The 26,572-nt window shown below is 35.0% G+C and overlaps 1 protein-coding gene across 1 annotated transcript; it reads right to left on the bottom strand.

Moving 5' to 3' along the window:
- Window positions 1-656: 656 nt before the first annotated feature.
- LOC144439913 (fibroblast growth factor receptor 2-like) lies at window positions 657-24,982 on the bottom strand. The gene is made up of 19 exons (XM_078129145.1): window positions 24,903-24,982; window positions 22,546-22,914; window positions 19,144-19,419; window positions 17,414-17,725; window positions 15,787-16,113; window positions 14,500-14,793; window positions 13,625-13,921; window positions 12,941-13,183; window positions 12,347-12,484; window positions 11,029-11,097; window positions 10,778-10,860; window positions 10,196-10,412; window positions 9,882-9,992; window positions 9,152-9,318; window positions 8,007-8,129; window positions 7,342-7,453; window positions 6,871-6,967; window positions 6,652-6,751; window positions 657-2,378 (listed from the first exon to the last, which is right to left on the bottom strand). The coding sequence occupies exons 1-19, from the start codon at window positions 24,961-24,963 to the stop codon at window positions 2,325-2,327; spliced, it is 3,450 nt and encodes a 1,149-aa protein (XP_077985271.1). The 5' UTR covers window positions 24,964-24,982; the 3' UTR covers window positions 657-2,324.
- Window positions 24,983-26,572: the final 1,590 nt, after the last annotated feature.

Here is a 26,572-nt window from a genome sequence, read left to right on the forward strand (position 1 = left end):
ATTCTTTGTATATAAAAAACACATTAACGTTGAGGGCGCAACTGAGTGGTTTCTTACATACTACATAAAATCACTAACAGTCATGTACGAATTCCCATAGTCAATTTAATTTTGATTTTTGTTTAGATGTTTACAGACCGTGCTATATTTTGGCAAAGAGCAAAATTATTCAATCGATTCTATTTAAACTGGTACAACACAAGAGTAATGTCTTGGTTCATTGCGTTCATTATTTACAGAAAGTTCACCGTAAAACAGATTGGCCTTATTCCCCTTGTCTTGAGATCGTGGTGTGGTAGCTGCCAGATCACTAAAAGTGTACCTGTCTTCAGTTCAACCTTACATCAAACATTGCCCGGCTTGATGTATAATTGTTGACAGTATTTTTGTTAGAGTCAGAAAACAAACTGATATTGCCCATGTAGATTCCCCCCCCCCCTTCCCGCAAATTCAAAGGAGACAGTTTCCAAGCTTAGGTAACGATAGATAGATAGATAGATAGATAGATAGATAGATAGATAGATAGATAGATAGATAGATAGCCTTTTTGTCAAATAATAGCAAGCATTTGGATCAAAATTTCAAATATTTGTCGAGAAATTTCGACATATTTATTTGTCATGACAACTGTAATTTTTTAATATCGAAATTGCCTTCTCCAACGTGAACAATATGATATAATAATATACAAAGGTGTCATATGTCATCATAATGTAAACAAACTATACTTTAATGTTTTCAATGTTGCGATGAATGTTAAAGGGAGACACACTGAAAATATGAAGTTACTAACTTTATTTTTAACAAAGTTACAACAATATTTCTACAGTAAAGAATTGGATGAAAAATACCCTATACCTAATGCTACTAGTATAAACATTTCTATTTCCAACAAGCTGTGTCTAAAACTATATTTCGTGTATTCATTCTAAAGGACACGTAGTAAACAGCACTGAGTGGTCGAACCCAGATTCTAAAATAGAATAAAATATATATTTTGCATTCAGGCTTCCATAACCCCCTTACTCAAACTAAGCTGTATTACTCCTAACTAGACAGATTATCTCAAGATTACGAAATGTCATTCTGCACACGTTGGTTAATAACTGCAATAACTGCATGTTGAATTTTTTTTTCGAATTTTTTTGTAACTTTTATTGACTTACTCATAATATTGTATTGAATCACTAGTTGGTAAATGTACTTGTGCATCTTTACACATACTGTGGTACAATAAATCCGATTGACTATTGGTCCATATACAACTGCGATCAACAGTTTCAGCTTGTTTCTGTACTAATTAGTAATACAATTTATTGTTGTATAATGTTGTTTAATTTGTATTGTATTACTGGTTGTCTTTTACTTCTATGTATATTTGTTTTGGGGTCCACATTTATAGATGCTCATCACCTGTGTGGACTGACTGATTTATGTCAAAGTTAGATAAATAAATAAATAAATAAATAAATAAATAAATAAATAAATAAATAAATAACTACTAATGACAAAATGACATCCAGGTACAGGGACTTTCATGATCACGTGTAGTAGCTCATGGAAATGGTTTGTAATCTGAGTATCATGTTTGTCAAATGTTTGTTGTAATGACAAGTGAAATATCAAAGGACAAATTGTTCCAACTAGAATAAATTCTGTAAAAAGTAAAATATTTTAAAATAAGGAACGTTCATTGAGATAATTTTGCCTACAAAACTATAATTGTCTATGGTGACATCATATTTACCATTCAAACTATTTACAATAAACTTGACATCAATCAATTCCCTTCTGTAAGAAAGGGGAAACAAATCAAGCTTAGAAGACGAAGTATATACGTGATATGATCACTTTTATCATTACCCAAGATGTATTTTGCTTCACATCCCTGAACTCCTTCCAAGTGCATCAACAGATGTTTGGTTGGATAGTTGTATAACGCCAAGATCATTAACATTAATATTAATGTGACACTATTAACATTTGATATTTTCAATTATTGGTGTCTGACAGTTTGCAGTGAACATGTTATATGTCGTCTGATTCAGATTGAATAAAACAAATAGTTATAGCTAGTGAAGCATTACGACTTAATTCATAATTGATTTAATGGAATATTGAAAATAAAAACATATACTCCGTGTATGAAGGTATAAATCTGTACAGAGAAGCGTAAAATTCATGCAAAATGTCAATCAACACATCCGAAGAATTTTGAATGAACATGGAAATTCAACGGGTGTGATATAAAATATCATGCAGTGCTGAACAAATATCAACCTCAACGATGCTGGCGTTCATGACAAATGCATGTGACCATTCGGTTAGATTACTGATGCATACTCAGATTCCACTATTCGCTGTATATCGATGTGTTCCTGGAACAGAGAGGGATTGTTAAATGTAGTATTAGACTGTAACACACAGATAATGCTCTTGATGATTATGTAAGAAATTAAAACATACAAGTTATATATTCCCGAGTATTTCAACTTATACCAACGATAGTGTGTGATCACGACATTGATGCATGTATCAAGAATACAATACCTAGACTAGCCATGTTTTGATAGAAATACTTTGCATGCGATCATGTCCACACAAACATACGAAACCAATACTGCTAATCTATGACCGTCTCGTTAAATGACAGCTATTTTATTCATTTTCAAATATTTTATTCGTTGTACTCTTGAAACATCATTTTGTAACATAATTCTGTGGTGACATTAATATTAGGCTATATGTTTGTAAAAAGTTAAATTGAAATGTATATATATGTTCAATTATTGGTATTTGTAGTGAACATGTCATATCTCGTCTGATAATATATATATATATATATATATATATATATATATATATATATATATATATATATATATATATATATATATATATATATATATATATATGTTGAGGGTAGAAGAAAATCAAGTATACAAGTTCATTTCGTTTATTTAATGTGGATAGTTCGGGTCGGCAGATAATAAAGAACTTTTCTTTGAGGCATAAATTGCACTTCTTGCTTGCGCTATTGTAGGTTGGGTGGGATGAAAATGGTCGCCAGGAAATGGAGTGGTCGATGTTTTTATCCTTGAGGGTCCAGATATGTTTGCTGAGTTCCGTAGAGTTCCTATGTTTAGTGTGTCGGAATGATGCTGTGTGGTTTCTGTACCTTGTCTTAAACTCGTTTTCTGTGAGCCCGATGTATGTTTCTGTAATATCGTTGTCCTTGCGTGTGACGGCTGCTTGGTAGATTACGGATTTCTGTAGGCAGTTTTTGTTGAGCGGGCATGTTTTCTTTTGCCGACAGTTGCATGTTTTATTGGCATTGGTGCTGTTTACGGTGGTGTTGGTGCGTTCGTGTGAAATAAGGATGCGTTTGTTGTGGTTGTTGATGACGTCCTTGATGTTATTCATGCAGCTGTAACTGATTTTAACGGTGTTGCGGTTGAAGATTTTTCTGAGTTTATGATCTTTGTTGAAGTGTTTGTCTACAAGGCTGAGGAATCTGTGTCCGATGTTGGTGCTAACATTTTTGCTGAATGGGGGGTTGTACCATAATATGTCTTTCCGTTGTCTGTTTCTTCGTCTAGAGGTCGTGGTCGGCTCGTAGTGTAGTGTGTATTTGTATCCGCTCTCGTTGAGTGCTTTTTGGTATGGAGGTGCGTCTTGGTCGAAAGATGCTTTGTTCGAAGAGTGTAATGATAGGCGTTTGTTAATACCAGTGGGTATGCTCTTAGTCGTGGTTTGTGGGTGGTTGCTATCTCGGTGTACATATTGCAGGATGGTGTCGGGCTTTGTGTAGGGCCGGTACGTATCGTTGCTCAAGTTGAGGGTGACATCTAAAAAGTTGATTATCTGTTTGTTGACTTCTATTGTTATGCGTAGTCCGTTGAGGTGGAAAATGCGGCATATGTTTTTCTTGATGTTTTCTGTGTCTCTTGGTGATGTGTCGAAACGGCTAATCCGTCATCTATGTATAGCCCTATGTTGATATCAGGGCCTTGTAGTTGGGAGAGGAGGAAGCTTCCTACCAGCTCGCATGCTTCGGCACCATCATAACTGCCCATTGTAACGTCGAATGTTGTGTTGGCATGGAGGATGATGTTACGTTCGTCGATCGGCTGTGATGTTGTCGTAGTCTGAGGCAAATGTGAGTGCTCTGTTGAGGAGGTCTTGGCTGATTGATGGGTAGCATTCTACAACATCGAAGCTGATGAAGTTGTGGGCTTGTTTGTTTTCGATGGCTTTGAACCATTCGATTACTGATGCTGTATTCTTCCATTGGTTGAACTTTGTCGAATTTAGAATTTTGGTGTTGATTCGGTCGAGTATTTGTTTACTGATTTTGCCTATCTCGGATTTTGTGGGGTTGATAAGCCGGCAGGTAGGTTTGTTGCTGAAATTCGGTTTGTGGTCTTTGAGTGTGATGAATGCTTCTTTGTATGCTGTAGTATCTACTCTGTCATCGATGTGTAGTTTCGTTGCGATCTTTTTGTTTTCTGTATGGATTGCTTGTGTGGTGTTGGGTTGTGCGTGTTTGTAGGATTTTGTGACGTTTTGTTTTAGGAGGTCGTTGTATGTTTTTGGTTTAAGTTTGTAGTAGTCTGTCGTCTTGTCGGCGGTGATTATAAGGCTGGTTTCGTCTTTGATGCGTTTGGTGTCGTCTGCAAGCATTTTCAGGAGCGGGTTGTTTAGTTGCTAGAACTTTGTTGATTGGATCACCCTTAGTATGTCGTCTTCAAATTCCTTGATCTCGTCGATTGGAGGGGGGTTCTTTGTAGACTTGAAGCCGTATGTATTTGTGGTTGAAGAGGATGCGCTGGGGTTGAGGAAGAAGAAAGCTTTCCAACGCATTCTTCGTAGGAACTGTTCGGTCTTTTCGATGAGGCGAAGTAGGTAATCGTTGTGTGAAGGGAGAGGTATATTCTTTGGTGAGTAGTCGATGTTGAATTTCTCCATTGCGGGTTATCGAAGAGTGCTCTAAAGTGTGAGCTTGGAGCAGGTTAGGAAGTCAGTGGTAAGATTTGTCCGTAGTACAGTGCTCGATACGTCTGCACGCAGAGCGGAGTATATGTTGAGGGTAGAAGAAAATCAAGTCGGGTTTTTTCGTCTCTACAAGCCTGTTTCGTGAGTAAATCACTCGTCAGGAGATGTTGATGTACTGAATATACTATATATATATATATATATATATATATATATATATATATATATATATATATATATATATATATATATATATGTATATATATATATATATATATATATATACATCAGTGAGTATCAATCTCCTAAGACAGTGCTTTATACCGCAGTGGCAGGGCGCAATAGTTTTGGTAGTACTGGAACTCTTTCTTATATATATATATATATATATATATATATATATATATATATATATATATATATACAAAATACACAAGTTATGGTACGGAGCCGTTACTCAGAGTTTCACGCTTGAATGCGATCTTCGGACGACTTAATTTTAACGGAAATTCAAGTGATTGAATTCGAACTCGCAGAAGAACTGGTACACGGATGTGATGCGCGTTGAGGTTTGACATGGTGGAATGAAAGAATGTATTTGTTTTCATGGCGGCACTTTGAAAATTCTCCCGATGTTATTGCTTACGTTTTGACTGTATGGGGGATTAAACCAGATTAAAACGTAATAAAATAAATTAAATTAAAACGTAAGCAATAACATCGGGAGAATTTTTCTCCAACTTCTTGGCCGTCACTTCCCTAAGGAGCACAAGTTACATAAAATTTTCAACAAGGGGAATGTGAAAGTGAGCTACAGTTGTATGAATAACATGGCTTCCATCATCAAAGCTCACAATACTATGATCCTTAAACGCGGAAATGAAGCTCCCATAGGGACATGCAACTGTCGTGATAAATCAACTTGCCCGCTTGATGGGAAATGCCGATCAGATAATATCGTCTACAGGGCCCAGGTCAAAATAAACAACAGAGATACTAAATCCTACATTGGCTCAACAGAAAACAGCTTCAAAACGCGTTACGGCAACCACAAGTGTTCATTCGCCAATAACAAATATGGAAATTGTACTGAACTTTCAAAGTGTGTCTGGAAAATAAAGGAGTCGGGCCACCAGTATTCCATCAACTGGGCTATCATTGCCCATGCAGCCGCCTACTCTAATGCAACAAAAAGGTGCAACCTGTGTCTTACAGAGAAGATGTTTATCATCAGTGCAAATAAATCAGGACTCCTTAATAAACGATCAGAACTGATTTCAAAGTGCCGCCATGAAAACAAATACATTCTTTCATTCCACCATGTCAAACCTCAACGCGCATCACATCCGGGTACCAGTTCTTCTGCGAGTTCGAATTCAATCACTTGAATTTCCGTTAAAATTTAGTCGTCCGAAGATCGCATTCAAGCGTGAAACTCTGAGTAACGGCTCCGTACCATAACTTGTGTATTTTGTGTAATACAGCTCTACTTCTCAGTATTGAGCGCTTTTCCTTCAGTTTATGACTTACCTCTTACACTGAATTAGTATATATATATATATATATATATATATATATATATATATATATATATATATATATATATATATATATATATATATATATATATCGTGAAGTGGTGTTTTCAGAACATACCTTTCCACCATTTACAAATCCTTTGACGATGTCAACCAAAGCATGAAATGTAGGGCGATGTTCGGGTTTCCGGTTCCAACAGGAAACCATCATGTCGTTTCTGGTGACAAAACATTAGATTATACATGTAAACTGTTTGTATAATGTTTGGGAATGTAACGCAATTAAAAATACAGAATGTACTCTAAGTACTTTGTGTAAAAGACACAGTATACTCACAGTTCGGGTCCACACTGATTTTGTCGGGGAAGTGTGGAGCCTTTCTTGATTTTACTTGCTATAGATGCCTGTCCAATGCCTTCAAAGGGTGTTAAGCCTGAAAGATTAAACGAAGTCATGTATCACTTTATTTTTTAACATTACCATGTGAAATATACTGATCTTTGTTTGATATCACAACAATATGAGTATATCTCTCTTTCTATCAATCTTACTGTTACTCCTTATATCATATTTCCGTGTATCTGTAGGCACATGCAAGTGACACTGGGTCACCCATCAGTACCATGGCCTTGTATATTTGTTGTTGTTGTTGTTGTTTCATATTTTTCCCAAAAGCGTAGCTTATTGTGATTTAATTCCCAAAAGGTACATTAACAGATGTCACAAGGTCATCATTATATACATATTTTGGTGTCAGAATGATGCAGTTCTAAATAAAAAAGAAAGAAAACCACGTGGAATACATACCCAAACTAACTATCTCCCATACCACTACTGCAAAAGACCACACATCACTGCATGTCGAGAATTCCTTCTTCAGAATTGACTCTGGTGCCATCCATCCATTTGGTGTTTTATCCTTTTAATATGGGAAACAGATATGCACCGTATTTCACCTTCAATTATGAATCTCTGTCAAATTTTGTTCATACTTCTGTTCTATATACCCATAATGCATGGAGGTATACTCATATATGACCAAAATGTTCATCAGCTTGGTAGATCAAATGATTTACAAAGGTTATAACACACAAACAGTTCAAAGTGTTAGTACTGAACTTTCGATCTGCCTTGGTCGACTGTTGTGTTTTATAAACATTCTAAATCATACTTATATATTCACACATACAACTCAGGCAAGTATAGAAAGCTTTAATTCTGCAAACCTCAATTCATTCGAAATGGCTACGTGACAACATTAACTATACATGTGTCTCTTTTCATCAAATGAATGACAGGCAAAGTTGAACGAAGTATTCCCCCCGATGATTGTAAACTAATTGTCATTCTGTCGTGCTAATGACACTAAATATAGATTTGCACAAATTGAGATAGGACATGACTAATACTTGACCTTACAAATGTGTGAAAACTGTCACTTCTTCATCAGCTAGATAAGTATATCTACATACCTGCATTTTCTCATATAACCTCGCCACATCAACAGCAGTACTGGCATAACCAAACTGAGAGATCTTACAGGTCAACGAATTTTCTACCATCACATGTTCCGCCGCCAAATATCTATGTACAACCTGACAGAAAGAACAATCAGAAATAATGTGGAAAATATGCAAGTTATTTGCATATAGATTGCAATATAATCCCTAATATGTAATGTTACATACAATTTTGATATGAAGATATATTTACAATTTTAAAACTAGAATGTAACGATTTTGACATGAAAGTATATTTACAGTCTTGAACAAGAAAAAGATTGAACGAGCTATGGCCAAACGTATCGATATAATGGCTCCTATTGTCTTTTGGCCAAGCACTTTAGCAAAACCAACACACAATTATAACTACAAAAGAGTACATTCCAATCAAGCACAAAGACACGTGAATAACAAAAGAATACAATTGAACGAAACAATGGAAAAAGCTATTAGTAGCGAGAACAATAAGTGCCTAAAACCTAATCTCCGGTGATGTTATTATAAGCTTTTGTTAGTGATAATGTCAAGTTCAAGTTTAAGAGTGCTGGGCTTGAAACAAAGGGAACCATTGGATGAGCTTTCAACTCTAGAGACATCGGATGTTTGAAACGTCTCTTGACGCCGGATGCAGATTTAGAATAAGAATTGTGTTGTGATTTTAATATGCTTTGCATATCGAGAAACGCCCCTTTTGTGGGCTATAAGATAGGATAATTATTGTAACTAGATATAGAGAGATATGGGTGGAGAGATGGATGGTAGCTTGGGACTTGTTGGGTGGATTTTAAATCTCCCGAGATCTGTATTGAAGTGGTTATCCAGCCGGTGTCAGCTAATAAATCATCTTGAAGTTTTATTCTGGTCGTGTCCCTATACAGTGATTTCGTGTGTACCTCTTGCTGAGTGTAATTCCCTAAAATACGTTGATCGGTAATTCTATTTGACATATCGAAAAGAGATTCATAGATTGTCAATAGAGTGAATTTATCCCCTTTCAACAGTAATTTTTTGTAAATAATGGTGACTATATCTTTTAAAATATTAATTATATCGCCAGTGCATGAAATGTTCTAAACAAATATAATCACAAAGGTAAATTCTCATTAAATACGTACGTTGTTGTCCGACAAGTATTCCATTCCCTTCGCAACGTCACATGCAAATGACATCAGTTGTCTTGAAGAAATACCACCAGGATCACCACGAACAAATTGCCGATTATCTTTCATGAATACCTTGAGGTTTCCCAAAGTGAAATATGGCATGATGAGATAATGTGGAGCTATGGAAAGTTAAAAGTGAAAACAAGATTATGATATCATGTCGTCCTGTTTTAAACGTTCATAGGAGCAGATAAAACATTGACAGTTTTAACTTATATAAGGTTCCTATTTTATCATTTTCAATTTGTCAACTAATTAGTCATATACATGCGCTGGAAGTATCAATTAAAGTATCATACTGCATGTGAATTGTAAAGTGCAAGCGATTAACCATGTTGCCTATTTTAATGTTGACGCAAACGAACGAGAATTAAACTTGTGTACTGTTCGTTCACTCTGCGACAGATATCACTGTTTATGACCACAGAATTAAGACGTACTATATATGGTCACGGTTAATACTTCCATAGATATAACGGAGGGACCATCGTCCCCTTCATCTTTTCCAGTATTGTGAATGATAAGATATATTGTAAGAATCGAATGTTAGATATTCTCAAAATGACAACATCACGGTATCTGAAGGAAAGTTACAGACATATACAATTATTTAATCTCGAATGCAACGTACGTACTAAAATGTTCCCTTGCTACATGTATGTTTTGTTTAAACAGCACTTACCCGTCTTTGTACAACATCCAAGGAGATTGATTATATTTTGGTGACCTGACATCGATTTAAGTAACTCGATTTCATTCAGAATGTCCCCTTCATTATTACCAATGTTGTCATCTACAGTGTGAGAGTAACCTCGTCAGTTGAATGTACACGTTAAAATTCATAAATATCATTGCATAGTGCTTATGAATATTATCAGTAATGGACAACTGTTACCATCAATTTGCGGGCACTACCGACCAAGACCTTTTGTCTATTCCCCGATATTGACACAATTCGCAACTATCATGATATTATAAAGGATAGTTTTTACTCACCCCTTGACATCTTTATAGCAACTTTGATGATACCCTCTTTCCCGCCAATGTTTAATGCCTTTCCTTTGGCTATGCGATGGAACATTCCATTATATATGATACTGTCTACTTTCAAATTATTCCTTGGGAATTCAAGTACCTTTTCTCCAAGTTTCATATACATTCCCTCTGCCCTTGTGGTTGATAGGTCAGCGTAGGAAGTTTCATCGCTTAATACCTGGCATATAGACAAGAATTATTAGCAGCTATGTAATAATCGCATTACACACACATTTTGAATGAATCAGATGTCTTTGCTTGCAGCTACATGCAAGAAAGTTCGATGACATTATTGTAATTATACATTATTTTAATATTTTATTTCTTTAACTTAACAGTATCATCATGTCTATCAGGCCACAAACAGGGATTGAATCATTGGGTTATTACATGTAAAGGACTATTCCGCGACGCCATTAAGAAGAAAACGTAAACATGTATCACGAAGGTCATGTGAAACAAAAATACCGAGGTAAAATAACATCGAACGATTAGACGACATCAACATTGGATTTTAATCAGAATGAACTTAAGTGGGCTTACTTTTAAATCCACTTTTTCAGATCTCAATTGACTCTTCTTGTGTTCTTTAGATATGTCCTCGTATTGCACTTCGATATCGTCATCTGTGTAAAAAAAACGAAGTAAAATACAGTGCAAGAAAACATATCTATAACAAAGTTGCACAAGTTATTCCCAAGAAAATATGATCGTCTAGTATTGTTATGTAAAGCACTACACAATATTCTTCAAGAATGATTCTTTTAATGAAAAGGAGGAAGTTCTATACTTACCTTTGAGATCTTTTGGCCTTATGACTTCATATGGTTTTGCCTCCAGTTCAACGCCTGTCAACTCAGTATCTGAAAACAAAGAATACAAAATATTGTTAAAATGCGTGGTACTCTGTGTACACATTGACCATGCTGGCTGTGTCAACTGTGTTGACATCATGGGTAGATGAAGGCCATGATTAGTTTTGTCAGTGAAAGTCTGAGTACACAACTATTATACGTATTTAGCTTGCTATAGCTTGCATCTCAGAATATTCTTCTAAATGATAAAGACAATGAATTTGTGTATACTTTGTATTGTGTCCATGGATACATTTTGCTTAAATTCTTTAACAATGTTATATCAAACTAGTTTATTATACTCCAACACATGTTCAATTATGCGCTTTTAATATTAAAGAAATTATCCCAAACCATTATACCAGTCAAATGAATTATGCTAATGATCCTAGTCATTGACGTCATAGGGCAACATCACAACATGTGACAGTGCAACATCTAAAAAGGCCGACAATATCACTTCAATTCTTGATCATGTCTTAATCACTTTTAATTACAATATCACGTCCATGTTATAGCCTATGTCACTGTATGTAGTATCTTTGAGGTGCAATAGCTTGAACAGTGTAGTTGGAGTGATCATTGACAATGGTTTTCAGTACTTTAAGAGCCGTGTGCACAAACATCTTTAAGCACCCTGAAGTAACAAAAGATACTCTGACATACTCACAGGCTGCTGTGAACCAGTGCTTTTAATCATGATGTTTACTAATGATACATGGTTCTTTGCTGCCTATATCTGTGCATGACGTAGTCATACCTTATGAACTAGTACTCACGTTAGCATTTTATTTTATAAACAATAAATTGAATGCATCCCGTAAGGACAAACCATATATTCTTAGATATAGGTATTATACGTGATGTACTCTGAACTGGAAAATTAATTATACGAAACTGTATGAAATTTGTAGCTTGTATAAAGATAACATTGCCAAATTATCGAAAAATAATTCCTTATGCAAATAATGAAAATAACTATTACGATTATAAACTAATAAACAAGCTTTAAAGCTTTAAAGGACACATCATGACATACACTTCTCCATAACAAAAAACATATGTCCTATAAAGTTTGTTGATATAGCTTACTGTTTTAATGAATTAATTTCATGTCAGCATATAGAAGATGTGTAGTATGGTTCATAATAATCGATGCAGTAGTTATTGAGATGTCAACGCAAATAGACAGACAGACAGACAGACAGGCAGACAGACAGACATGAATACAATAATACACTAAATGTCGAGTGCTTACCTTCACCACGTTGCTTTGTATTGTGTCGACACTTTAATAATATTACCAATAAAACAACGACTGCAATCACAACGATCACTGTAGTTATTGTGCCAGCTAATAAACCAGTATTTGATGATTTCCCGTTCTTAACTTCTTCTGAAATGAAAGATATTTGAATGTCACACACTATTCACTACATGGTGTTGATGATTCCAATATTAAAACATGACTCTCCCATTAGTTAATTTACCAAAACAAGAACGTGAATATTTTCTTATCTATTTACATAAGGTTTTTTTATTTCTGAAAGTGTATGATCAACATTAAGTTCAAAAAAATACAAATAATATTCATTGTCTCATTGACTTTTGATGTAATTTACAATTTGTTAGAAATTAGGAAAGAAAGGTGACACGTGTAGGAATTGTGTCACTTTTCTTTCCTTCATTTATAATCTTATAACAAAATATAAATTACTTTACGGCGAGTTTCTTTCATTTATAGCAAACTCAAAAAACTAATTTATAAAACAACCACAATTCATTTAGCATTGACCTGACCGATAGCTATAGGTTAGCCCTTTAACTTCACTAAGCATATATGTATACTTACCCGACGTTGCGTAAAATTGAGTCTGCTCACATATACCACGTAGTGTACAATATACAATTCTGTATGTCAAAGATTTATGGTTAACTGTATATTCAGTAATCGCAGCATCAACACATTCATTCTCAACAATCCAGTCACCAGTGTCAACTAATACTTCAACTTGTATACACACAAAGTCGGGGTTTTCATGGAGAGTCCAACTTAGTATGCCAGACGTTGCATCTAATTTTACTACTGGTTTACCTATATATGAATATACAAAGTATATATATACATATTACAGCTTTAATAAGATATGATCGTCAACAGTTTATCAACTCCCATTGATAAGTTAATTACTCCCATATCAAAGTTAATATCATTGCGTATATATGACAACTGACAACGAACTTATCCATCGGACAACAACAACAACAACAACAACAACAACAACAACAACAATAACTTTTAATTATTTGTCATAAACGTATTAGGTATACACTTGTGTACAAATCATCGAATACTATGTGAATCATGCACCTGTAGCTTCCATAAGACGTTACAAACAATGAGCCTGAAAACAAACTTCTTTACTAAATTTACAAGACATACTAGAACTATTGCAGTTGGTTTATGTGTACATTTTGTACGTACAATTACTCTTTATACAATGCATTAAAGATTACATATGTAGATAACACTCACCATATATTGCAAACGTATTTTCCGTGGAATAAAATCCTATTCCAAGGCTATTCCCAGCTTTAGCTTTCAAGACATACAAGGTGTTCTCCATCAGACCTGTAACTGTCAATTGTCTCTCTCTACTTCCTTGTCCATTTGAAGGCCATGGTTGCCAGTCTGACTGTGTTGATTCAGAATACTCTACATAATACACTATGTTATCGGGTTCACCTCCGTGGAAACCAGGAATGATTTCGATTGTCAAACTGTCATAGCTCCTTGATAGTAATTCTATACCCACTGGGGCTTCAGGTTTGCCTGTAATAAACACATACAATCCTGCTTAATGATCGCGTTATTTTGATATCATACATATTTACTTAACTAAATTATTATGTTGTTCATGGACCTAGATTACAGGATGTTATGGATTGCAGTCACATTTTAATGCACGCGTACATAATACAATGTAAGCACTCTACACATGCATCTAAATTTGATATCATAAAGTGGTGGGTATGCATATTGGTACGCGGGACCATAATGTATGTAGGGCTGAAATGAGAGATCCACTTCAAAACTACGATGATCGGATGTCTCAATATTAATTGTTCAAAGAGGGATAGCTAATAGTATGGTTGACATATAGTGTCATAAACAGATAAATAAATGTTGTATGCACATCTTCAATGTTAAATAGATGGATAATAAATATAGCTAATAGCCCAATGTCATGTGTCGAAATAAATATGATGTACAGGCATGAAAATAAACTCAAGTTACGATGTTTTTTCAACCCTTACTATGCATTGCTATAACAGTATTATACATACTATGAGCTAATTAGAATCAAACGTTTGTTGTCCAGTTATAAGTATCAAATCTTCATTACTTACTTTTTGCCTCTAGCATAATGGAGAAATTAACATTTCCTATTTCATTTACAGCCTGACATGTATATTCCCCGTGATCACTTCTTTCCGTGAAGGGTATTAGCAATTTACTTATAGAGACCGTCCATTTTTTTGTTTCAATTGTAGATAGTTTCCTATCGACAACCTCGTTTCCATCTTTGTACCATTTAAACGTTGCTGCAGGATTACAGTTAACTTCACAGATCAGTAATGCTGGATCACCTTCGTTTGCAGCTGATCGTGAATTTTCAGTTGCGTTTACAACATATGGTGTATCTGAAATAAAGATTACTCTTGACATTTCACCATATTATCAGATGTTCACCGAACTAAAAGTACTTTAAATGTATTGATTGTTGTGTGATTGTTGTTGGTCGCCCACAACATCGCTAAGTTAACAGGTTATTATATTATCCAGTGTTGCCTAGGTTTTCATCTAGCGTAATGTACAGAGGTATCACGATAATCGTAAAGCTGGATGACAGCTGAGCAACACGTACATAGCTTCAATGTCAGTGTATTCCATGTTAACTGTATTTGTTAATAATTTAAAGAAAAACTCCGTGTCAAATGGAAATATGCAAGAACTAACAGATAATTTATATTTTTTAAAGTCATTAACAGAATCGTTACAATTAGATTGCACAATGTTACATTATATGCATTTACATTCATAATCCTCATTTAGCAATGGTGTACATTATTATGGATGTGTTCTATAAATATTTGTATGTATGTATGTATGTATGTATGTATGTATGTATGTATGTATGTATGTATGTATGTATGCATGGCAGGCAAGCAGATTACTTCTTTCTGTTTCACAGCCTAATATCAAGGTATTGTAACTCATAACAGAGTTTGTGTACCCAGTGAGTGTCACAGACGATGGTTTGACTAAAAAGAAGCAGCAAACAATTATCACCATTATGGAAAAATTATGGTTTCATGATTCTGCATTCCATAATTAATTCGAGAACACAACGAATGCATTCATTTCAGACAATTATATCTTGACAAGTAATTGTTTTTGCAATCAAATAAATCATTTAAATCGTTTCATTTTCTTTATAAATTGACAATGTCATGTTTACAATTGACTCTGCATTACATTTAGTAATTATTGCTGTCCTTGACACATTGTTTCATACAGATGTAGTCAACGTACGATTCACTATGTTCTCGATGACAGACTCTACTTGATATTCTACCAACAGTGCACTATGATCTCCTGGTTGATAGATTGTACTTCATTTATATTCTACTTACAATATACTGTGAGCTCTTTGATGCCAGACTGTACTTCATTTGTACTGTAATAACTATTCCTTGCTTTACATTGGTACCGTGCTCCATTGTGACTTGGTTTTAGAATGATATCCAACTCCTGTGTCCTTTCTTTCCCATTATGTTCACCATTAGAATCCTGTACAGTATTTGTACTCTCACCATTACCACTACTCCATGGACTACCATTCTTATACCAAGATATCTCGGCTGTTGGATTACTACTTCTTGTTGTACAAGTCAATGTCAGTGTCTGGTCCTCTTTTATATCAGAGGATGGTCCACTGATGGTTACAGAGGTGGGGGGAACTGAAAGATTTAATTCAAAAAAATATTTCATTAACAAATACAATGATCATTACATTCTTTCAATTATACTGTTTGGTCCAATAACACAAACAATGACACGAAATAAACAATATGTAATATACAATAAACAACAGTATGTGTGAAGTTTGGTTACATTACAGTACTGGTATAGTACTCATGTACAATGTAATAATGTCAGACTAATAAATATATAGGCATTGTTACAGTCTCAGAAATAAAGAGTAGTAGGATGGAATAAAATTAAATTAATAGGGCTGTTTAATTACATGCAGAAAATTACAAACGCATGTAAATTAGATGGTATTCATAGCAACCCCATTCACCATATAACGCCTAATTAGTAAAACAATTAATTATTACTTTTATCTCTGCACATTTCAACGGTTTATTTAGTGAGCTTCAGATTCTTGATATATTCAAATTATAAAATCTTCAACTTTGCATTTTCATATATTCCTTAATAAGAACAGGTTATCTCACCGTCTTACATATTATTGCACTGCATCATTTCATGATTATAGTACTAAGTTGAGGTTTAAGTGGAATCTCCTACCTAAGGTAAATACGTCTATAGGCAAATTTGTTATACCTTACATGGGTACAATTTTTTAAAAGCGTCTTCTACCTGGCATCAGATAACAACCACCTAGATTATCATTTCGTGATTCTCTAAAACATATATCCATTAATTATAAATTTTGTATTTAATTACTTATCTGTTTGTTTTGTTTTTAATATTTAGTTTATACTGTGTTTAGTTAGTTTGCATTAATTGCAACTTTGTAACATTCCAGTATCTATGGCTTCAGATTAGAATAGCATTATGTTATTTTTCTGACTCCCACTACCCAATAGCCAACCTCTGTCTACTTTACAGTACGATCTGTAATGTTATTTCTATAAAAAAAAATAATGTTAAAAAAAAATTGCGGCTTTTTTTTTTACCTAAATGAAAATTGTAAAATATATTCGGCTGTAACAAATCACTGTCCAATTATGTATATATTGGGTTAAAATTAACTGGGGAGGGGGGGGGGGGTTGCATTGATTTAAAGTAGGTATTCAGAGAGAGGAAACTATTTGACCAAAGATAACATTAACAATAAAGTATACATGTGCTTGCACTATGACAATGACTTGTTGTGTTGACAAAATTAGTATAAACATGTACACATTACATTTAAAGTATATTTATCGTTGTTATGTTTTGACACAGTAAAGGTCAATGCAATTATCGTACGCACAGTAAAATATAAACCATAACAGATTCATTACTTACAATAGACAGTCAATGTTAGTTCACATTCCAATGGATTAGGTAGACCAGTATTGGTGGCTTTACATGTGTATGTTGCTGTGTTGTCACTCTTACCAACTGAGAAGTCATATGTTCTTTCAATAGTATTACCATTGACTGATTGTGTTGATGACAATGGACTTGATTCCTCATTTTTATACCACTGTACTGTAGCTGTGGGTTTACCATCAGTAGCTTGACATGTTAGGGTTACACCAGTGTTAATAAGATAATAGGAAGGTGTCCCAGAATGTGGAGATGGAGACCGGGTACAGGTTGGTTCACCTGGAGGATCTGATAACATAATGTTTGAGTGAATATTTATAATATTGCAGTTGTCACCCTTTTATGCGGTTCGAAACCGAGCTATGGTCTTCCTCAGTTTGTTGAATGTTCCTCCTAATATTCACTGAATTGTGTTTTCTGATGAAGTTACCAGAAGTCACTGCTACGATCAACTCTTTCTGTTTGTGTGTTATTTTGTTTAAACATGAACATTGTGTTTGATATAATACGATCCAAGTAAATAGCTGAAAAAATAACTATAAATTCGAAAACTATAAAATGAGATTCTGAAGTAAAACTATTCAAATGTCCACAGATTATTTGCGAATAACTGGACATTCTCAACTCGCTATAAGACATCGACCAAATCAAATATAACAAGTGGAAGATGTACAAATAGTCAAGAATAATTTCAGTTTAGAATATGTCATCGATCATGCGTTCATTAAGAGTTTGCAAACATTTTGCAGAGATTCTATACAAAATTACAGCATTGTTTAAAATGAATACGCGCACGCCATCCTTCTGACAGCTAAAAAACTGCACCTCTTCTTAAATCGATGAAAGAACAACCATCATCTCACGCGTTCAATCTGTCATGCAAAACAGTCTTGGTTCCTTTGGCAGTACCAGCGTACGTTGTAAGTTGTTGAGACTATACTGACACTGAACCACGATGTCGTTGACGTTTCCTTAGGCAAAATGGTCGTCAGAATGAGGTCCGCCATCATAATAGTCTTCTAGTACTTGTAAAATATTATAGAGTCGTCAGTAGAGACCGCCAATTTTTCCAACTTCCTGCTGGTACAGTTATCAGACCAAAGCCGGGGTTCTTCCACCGATGTTACTTTCTGAAGTCTGTCAATCTTTGTAACATGACTTCTTCGCTCAGCCTGTCTTTCTATGACAGCGACATCCTTAGTCAGGATTTAGTCACCACACGGTAGTTCACTTACTCTTTCTCTCGCTCGTAGACACCACAAGAGTTTATTCTAGAGTCAGCACAAGACTGAACTCCGGTACAGAACTCCGCTCTCCACCTGATTCTCACCCTGCGTTAACCATTTCACCTCAATAATGCCATCATAGTCCAATTGGATTATATGATTGACATGACGCTAAATAAAGTACTGACAATACCAATAGATCATAACATAATGACATTATTTTCGACTTCTTACGAAATTATGAGGTTGATACCGGTCTCTGTGTCTCCAGTACGTAAGCCTGCTTGAGTTTTAGCCAAGCCAAACTAATTTTGTTTAAAATCACCATTCAGAAAAACGATATATTGGAAATTGGATCGTAATATAAGCTTTAGCGAACACATTACATTAGTAGTATAGCATACACATATGATTAATTTGTCCAACACGTTAGACCTGTCATTCACTGAGAGGAAAATAAGGATTTTTGTAGGTACTCACAATTCACAGTAAGTGTAGCAGGGTTAGATGTTGCTGCTGTACCATAACCATTATCAGACACACATCTGTATTGACCATCATCATCCCTTACAATGTTATGTATAACTAGTGATCCACCAGTTAGAGTATACTTTGAGTTAGATTGCAAGTCACTACCATCCTTTGTCCAGGTGAAAGTAGGTGTTGGATTACCATCAGCCTGACAGGATAATGTTGCAGATGATGTCCCTTCATTTGTTGACTTATTTGACGGATGGCGAGTTATTGATGGAGGAACTGTAAAGAACCGACATTTGTAATAATTGCCGATATTTGTAAAAACAAAACAAACAAAAACGACATTCCTGATGCAAGTAATAAAAAAGTTTCTTATAATAAAATAGACAATTGTGATAAATGCCGAACTTTATAACAATTTATGTGAACGACAGATGTAATAAAATTTTCCGGTACGGTAATGAATTTCATTAAAACATGTAATGAAAGTGCATAAATCTTGGTACATGACATAGACATAAAGGAGGGTCTTCCCTTCCATTGTAGAAGAAAAAAATCATCACTCCTAAGGAAAATTCAGTCAACAAGCATTAAAATAAGTGGCGAAAAAACTAATGTTATTAAAAGTGCGGATTCAACGTGTATTAAATTTATTGCGGAAGGGTTGGTAAATGAGAGGCGACAAGTTAGTGATGGGTAGGAGGGTAGGATTGATGGTCGATTGAGGAATCGAAGAACCACATTCCTAAGAATGAAATCATTGTTGTAAACTGGTTGTAAGAAACCTGCAATGACGACATTTTATCTCCCTTCCAAGTTTGGGCTGGGTTACTCAATTTCCCTCTATGGCGGGAGGAACGTTCTTCAGAAAACTTTGTCTAAAGTGGTGTGATGACGCGATTTTTTTCATGATTAGTTCTGCAGTTGTCTTCATTGAAGGAGCAATTGATGTGGGAGGGTTATTTTGTGTTTTCCCTTTGATCTGCAGTCTGCATTGGCTGGACAAACACGAGAAGAAGAAAAGATTGCAGCGGGTATTAAAGTGATGACAGAAACAATTCTTTTTTTTTCTCGGCCTTAAAAACTCCTACCGTGATATCTGTGCTCCAACTTTCTATAAAAGCTTCACATTATAACATGTTGTCGTTGGCCATAAGATCGCATTTGCGAATTGCAGGCAATCATGCTGGAGAATTCGTCTAAATAACTTCATACTATATCTTCAGTATTTTAAACTTGAACATTTAGTTTTCACCATTTAATACTCCCGTGTCCGAGCAGCCTAGAAAGTTTCCGGTAAAAATGTTCCAATGCCGATGATTTCTATACATATGGGTATTCAGCAGGTGACATTCTAAATGTACTGGTATATAAACGGTGAAATTTCAAATTTACCGGCAACTTTGAAGGTCAAATTTGCAAGTAATTTATACGTCACAGTGTAGACGAAATATCCTAACTGACATACTCTGACTCCAATGTATCAAAACTTATGAAGACAGACATGTTGCTGACGTTTAATTAGTTTTGATTGACACTTCCTTTAGATAACAATGAACGACCATTCATGTACTCAAATTCGATAGGTTTGTTGTTGTACTATGTCCTCAAGCCTTCGATTTTGACACATTTTGCCCCTTTCTGTTTTTTCATTGGCTATTCCCATTTGCCCCTGGCATTGGTAATTTTAAAGATTTTAATTCATCGTCTCTCCACAAATCATGACAGTTTGACCGAGTACCTACACAGCGGAGAGTCACCGTATGAGTAAACGACAGGTACGAGTGATGGAAATGACGAACAACCCGCTAATCGCAACAAGACAACAGGCGACAGGTGACGTTTCAAATGTGATGGCTTGAAAAAATCATTCATCACAGTCTGGAAAATCTAAAGATGTACAATTGGCACGATGGCGTGAACAATTTGAGTGGATCAACATTAATACCAGTGAAGACAGCAAGTACTTAACAGTTGGCAGTATTTACGGAGTATATGGTGTCGATAAACAAACTTTAATGGAACACTCAGTTGTGGTGACACACATTCGAGCGAATTCAAAGATACATATTTAGCGAAACCAGTGGTGTCCAGTCCCTTGGTGAAAGCCTTCGGTAAAATTAGTAATTAAATGGTGATAATAAAATAGCAGAAATGAAAATAAAGATAAATATTGCCTATCTGATAGCCAAAAAAGAACAGTTATTTTCACTATTTCCGAGTTATTGCTACTGCTCAGCAAAATGGCGCGCGTCGGTATTAAATCCAACCTATGATAACACTCACAAATGCTCAGCGTTGATCGGAACGATTGCTGGACGAATCAGAAATGAAGCTAAATATATATTTTGATTGACGGCAACACTCAGACTTATAGAGCTATGCCTATATATGCCGGCGTGTGAAATAGTCTACATGCGACGAGTAGACAAACCGACTTGTAAACTTGTGGTGAATTTAGTGGGACAGAAGGACGTTCAACACTCACATGCCGATGGTTGTGTTAGTGCGACAAAAACTATATGTGACAAAGTTGATGAAAGTTGGAAACAGAAACTTATAGGATTTGGAGCAGATGGTGCGACTTTCAATCTCGGTTGAAACAGGAATGTATACAGTCACTTTACCCAGGGACGAATTTGGGCAATAATACCGTATCAGTTCACTGTATTAAAGTTGTTAAACTGTTACAGTGCTTAGTATGTAAACTTTCTGAAGCATAATGGCAAATGTTATGCGGGTACGGTGTGAATTTTATTATTTGCCGTGGAAACGGGTGTACATATTCCGGGTATGTAGGCGATCACGAGAGCCGAGTGAAGTCGAGGATGGCAAGTTTACCTGTGTTGAGAATAGGAAGCGGGCATTTCAACAACATTTTTGACAACTTTCATTGGGACTTGAAAAAAAAATCACAGATGTAGAGTTAAATTTCTTTCATAAATCGTGAAATTGCAAGTCTACCCTTACGGAAGGCATTCAGTTTGAATCTGATGAAAAGGAGACGTTTTGGGGTAAAAATATAATGACGTATAATACCTACATATTTGATTTAGGTTAATTTGTTAACATATCTGATTCTGACATAAATACCAATTCATAATATCTGTATTAGAATTTATATACTCTCGGTACATTTTTGTACCTACACTGTGTATATACAGGGGTAATATACAACAGACGTAACAGACATTTTTCCCGAGCGATCCTTCCACCAGGAAATTCTGTGTGTTCCCTTATCCGTCTGAGAACAAATTGCAACATGATATAACCACAGACAAGTATGAAGTATGTTTATTACTTGTCTTTGATATAACATATGTGTACGGGGACATTTTACTACCCCGACTTATTGAAACATCGTATTCAAATCATAACTATTTGGAGTTCGTTTAAAGTACTTACTTGCAATTTCCAATGTAGCTGTACCAGTGGAAGTCCCTTGTATAGGTACACCACTGACAATACCCCTTAATGTAAACTCAAAGGTTTCACCATCTCCTGATGCAGATAGTCTTACAATTAAGTTGTCGTCATCAACCAAAGAAAACTGTGATTCAAGTCCAGGGCCCCAGTAAGTAGCACTGTTTGATATCTGAACTACTATAAAATTACCACTCTCATTTATGATAGTCCATTGTCTATAATACTCATCATTTGTACAGTCATTTACTTCATAGTTGCTGTGAAGGGTTACATCTGTGTCCTCAATGGCATAAATAATCTCGCCATTTGGTTTAGGGCTTGAAACCGTACCTGTACAGGTACCTGATACTGTAAAAGAAATGCAGAAACTTTTCAAAAGTGAATATATATAAACAAATTCAAACATATTTAATGGAAAACAATACTAAACAATTGAAAGAATAACATTTTCACTTTTGTGGATTTGATATCATTCGCATGATCATGAACCTATTTCGTCTTAAAATTGTGTCACTAATGTTTTTTCAAGGTATAGTAGTTCTTTCAAAAGAAGTATTAAATACAAACATATGTATCAGGGCTATCGAAATTATGAGTGGTAGACTGTTTTCGGAAATTCCCCAAAGGAAAAGTGACCGAAGCATTGATATCAACATGTTTTAGATCGGAAAGGACAATACACGTATTTAATCAATACATTACATTTATGATTAAAACTACATCAAAATGTAGGGGTCGGTGGAGGGGGGGGGGGGTTGGGGTTCCATCACACCTGAATGATGAACACATAATGGTTTTGATAAGCTGTCAACAACAATTGTTTTTAAGTCTAGAACCTGCTTGTCTCAAGGAAAGATGACATGGATTGAAATGTTCACATATTCAAAACATGCACCTACGGTCTTCAAATGCAATGCTAGAATGTAATGTTTTATATGCAATTAGTGGAATGCATTATTACGTAATTTCTGGCGTTCAGTGTTTCAAATGATGTTAGCAGAGCAATAGTAGTTTTATAGGCATGGTAGCATTTCCCTCTGAGTATCTGTCTGAGGGCCTTGGGGAAGACTATCTTTAGCTAAACAGGTTATCTATATGATTTTAACCCTCTTTAAAAAAGTTTAAATGTCTGTCTGTCTGTCCGTCTGTTTGTCTGTCTTTGTCTGTTTCTTTGACTTAATGCAACCGCTCCACTCAATTAATTAATATAAAATGATGCGAACAGAAATCGATTTCACTAAACGTTTAACATGTCATTTCAAATCGAGTCTGTCTGTCTGTCTGTCTGTCTGTCTGTCTGTCTGTCTGTCTGTCTGTCTCTGTTTGTCCGTCCGTCCGTCCTTCCATCCGTCTGTCTGTACATGTCGATTAATTACTTAAAGTGAAATGAAACCACAAAATCAGTTACTTTTGAATTAGGTGGGACAGTACTTAAAGTCCTCAAATGGGGATATTGTTTTACAAATTAAAATCGCATTATTGACTTTGTGCATTTTGAGTGAAATAACGAAATGTTAAGCTCAGATGCAGTTGGGCAGTCAATCAAAATTGTTTATGAGGATATTCTAGTGGTAGTATGGGTAAAGATTATTAATGACATGATATCAGTGATATGCAAATTATGTCAACAAGTATGGAAGTTTGCTCAAAATACTGTAATTCCTATACTCCGGAGTTTGGGTTGAAAACTGGTGGGAATATTTCCGGAAATATGTAGGTAACTAGGGATATCTAAATGTCAAATTTGGTCAAACCATTAATCTCAAATGTTTTGGGACAGCTGAGTTGAAACCTTATGGGGACGTTTCACACCGAGAGACGACAATTGTATCAAGGTACCTCACAGTGTAAGGAAAGACCTAGGAGAGAGAGATGGTCATGTTCTTCCCCCAGATTCTGCCAATGCGGGTTTGGTACACGATACAATCCTAATGCCCATGACTGTTAAACACAACATTATTATGGTTATAAGTTTACATTTTAGAACAATTTCTGCAAGAATCGTCCAAATGCAGTAAACAAAAATAGTTGCAACTGTGTTGGATATGCCCTTCTATATCTCCAAGGCTGCCAAACGACTATGTCAATTATCTTTCAACTAATGCATTTCTACTTGGACTATGATTCTTCCCAAAAGTAAATTGTGCATTTCTCTTGCACATCGAATGTGTTGAAATTGGTTCGATTTTTTATATCATCTGCTTTTAATGCCAAATATATTGTTATATTTCCTATAAGCAAGAATTTTTCCATGTAATATAGTTAAAGTCGATTAACAGACCCTCTGAATGTTGTGTTTAACGAAATATATATAACAAATAAAGGCTTCTACTTACCACAAATAAACTGAACAAACAGAGAAAGTGTTGCTACAACAGTTAGTGATGAATGATTCATATTTGCATTAATACGTTTGCTGGTGTTACATATACATCCAAGTTTTGACGGCTTTCTTTTCTTCCGGGTTCATGAACTTTCAACTTGTTCCTTATGACACGGTTCTAGATGGCGGTATTACACTGTATATATTAGATCTAGAGTCATAGTGGTTATGGTCACTAAAACAATATATACAATTGTGTGTCGTCTATTTTTAAAGTTTAGAGTTGAATATTTACATGCAAATAATATGTCCAAATATAATACTAAGCTTGCACTACACAAGAAACACATCTAGCTAGTTAAACTGTTCTTTTTCTTTATATTGTGGTACGTTTGTTATAAAATCATCACTATTTTGCTTAAAGTTGGTTTAATCACTTAATTTATTGTCATTTATGATGTTTTGTTTCATCTTAAATAACGACAATTTATTTTTGACCTATGGCTGTCAGTAAGTACATCTTGAAAATTGAGTTTTCGTTTATACGAGAGTAGTCCAAAGGATGACTAGTTCTCTTGTATATTGTATATACTGGGATACATTAATATATAAAGAACGAAAGTAATCAAATACTCAGTTAAAATAAGAGGGATGATTAATTGAGAAGGGATGACTAATCTGTACAAAACAGGTAATACACGATCTCAAAACAGACTACCATATTTAAAGACACATATGAAAAAATAGAAAACATGTTTCTTTTATCACTTAGTTTAATAGGAAATACTATTATTTATTATACACCTGTTTCTCGTTACAGTATGACATGAATATTGTACCCCATCGTCCCTATGTTCAGAGCAATATCTGAATTATTCTGAATTAGAGTATTCAATTCATTTGTACAGAGCATACAGGCGGTGATTACTTCTGACGTAATGAAATATAGTCATCGACCGAGGAGAATGGAAGTAATACGTTATGTTATTATTTATAGAAGATATCCTTGTTGATGGTGTGTTATTAGCTGGCACTATACGAAAAGTCATATTTGACCATGTTTTTTCTAGCCGGGTAAAGCCTGAGCAGAGAATGTGTAAATGTAGTGAGTATGAGACGAAGTAGGCACCTCCTATATGCTCTACAATTAATAATACATGAATTGAATACCCATATAATTTGAACTTGGCAGCGTGAAGTAAATGAACTTTGTTCACCACTTTATACCAGGGGTCACAAACAGGGACAATAAACAAATTAATTGGATTAATAATACTTGTCACGTCATGTTGGAACAGCAGAGACTTGCAATTGTGTTGCGTTTCATGAGTTGATAGGAACATTTTTATGGCCTCTTTATATGTACATGAAATGCCGTCAAATCTGTTTGTGAGTATACGTAAAATGGCCATACAACTGTTCTTATCAAATTATTGAACGTTATAGTTTCTCTGTATTTCCAACATGTTGTGCCAATGAGTTATTGATTAAATTCATTTCAGTCTTTACTTTCCCAGTTTATAACAGATTCCGTTCATCAACGGTCTGGTTTTGGTGGTTGTATAGCACTATATCTGTTACCATAATGATTGTACTATTTTACATTTTGTGGCCTCTAACTACAAATCTCTCGTGCAGAAAAGTTAATTTTGTTATGCTATACAATATATCTAATATAATCAT

This window comes from Glandiceps talaboti, chromosome 9 (genome assembly GCF_964340395.1).
Source record: "Glandiceps talaboti chromosome 9, keGlaTala1.1, whole genome shotgun sequence".
Classification (NCBI taxonomy): Eukaryota; Metazoa; Hemichordata; class Enteropneusta; family Spengelidae; genus Glandiceps; species Glandiceps talaboti.

Coding starts and splice junctions, on each gene's coding strand:
- LOC144439913 (XM_078129145.1), bottom strand. CDS start 24,963: ATGAATCATTCATCACTAACTGTTGTAGCAACACTTTCTCTGTTTGTT. Junction 11,098..12,346: donor TACAAAGCAACGTGGTGAAG/GTAAGCACTCGA, acceptor CTTTGTTTTCAG/ATACTGAGTTGACAGGCGTT. Junction 9,993..10,195: donor TGCTATAAAGATGTCAAGGG/GTGAGTAAAAAC, acceptor CTCACACTGTAG/ATGACAACATTGGTAATAAT.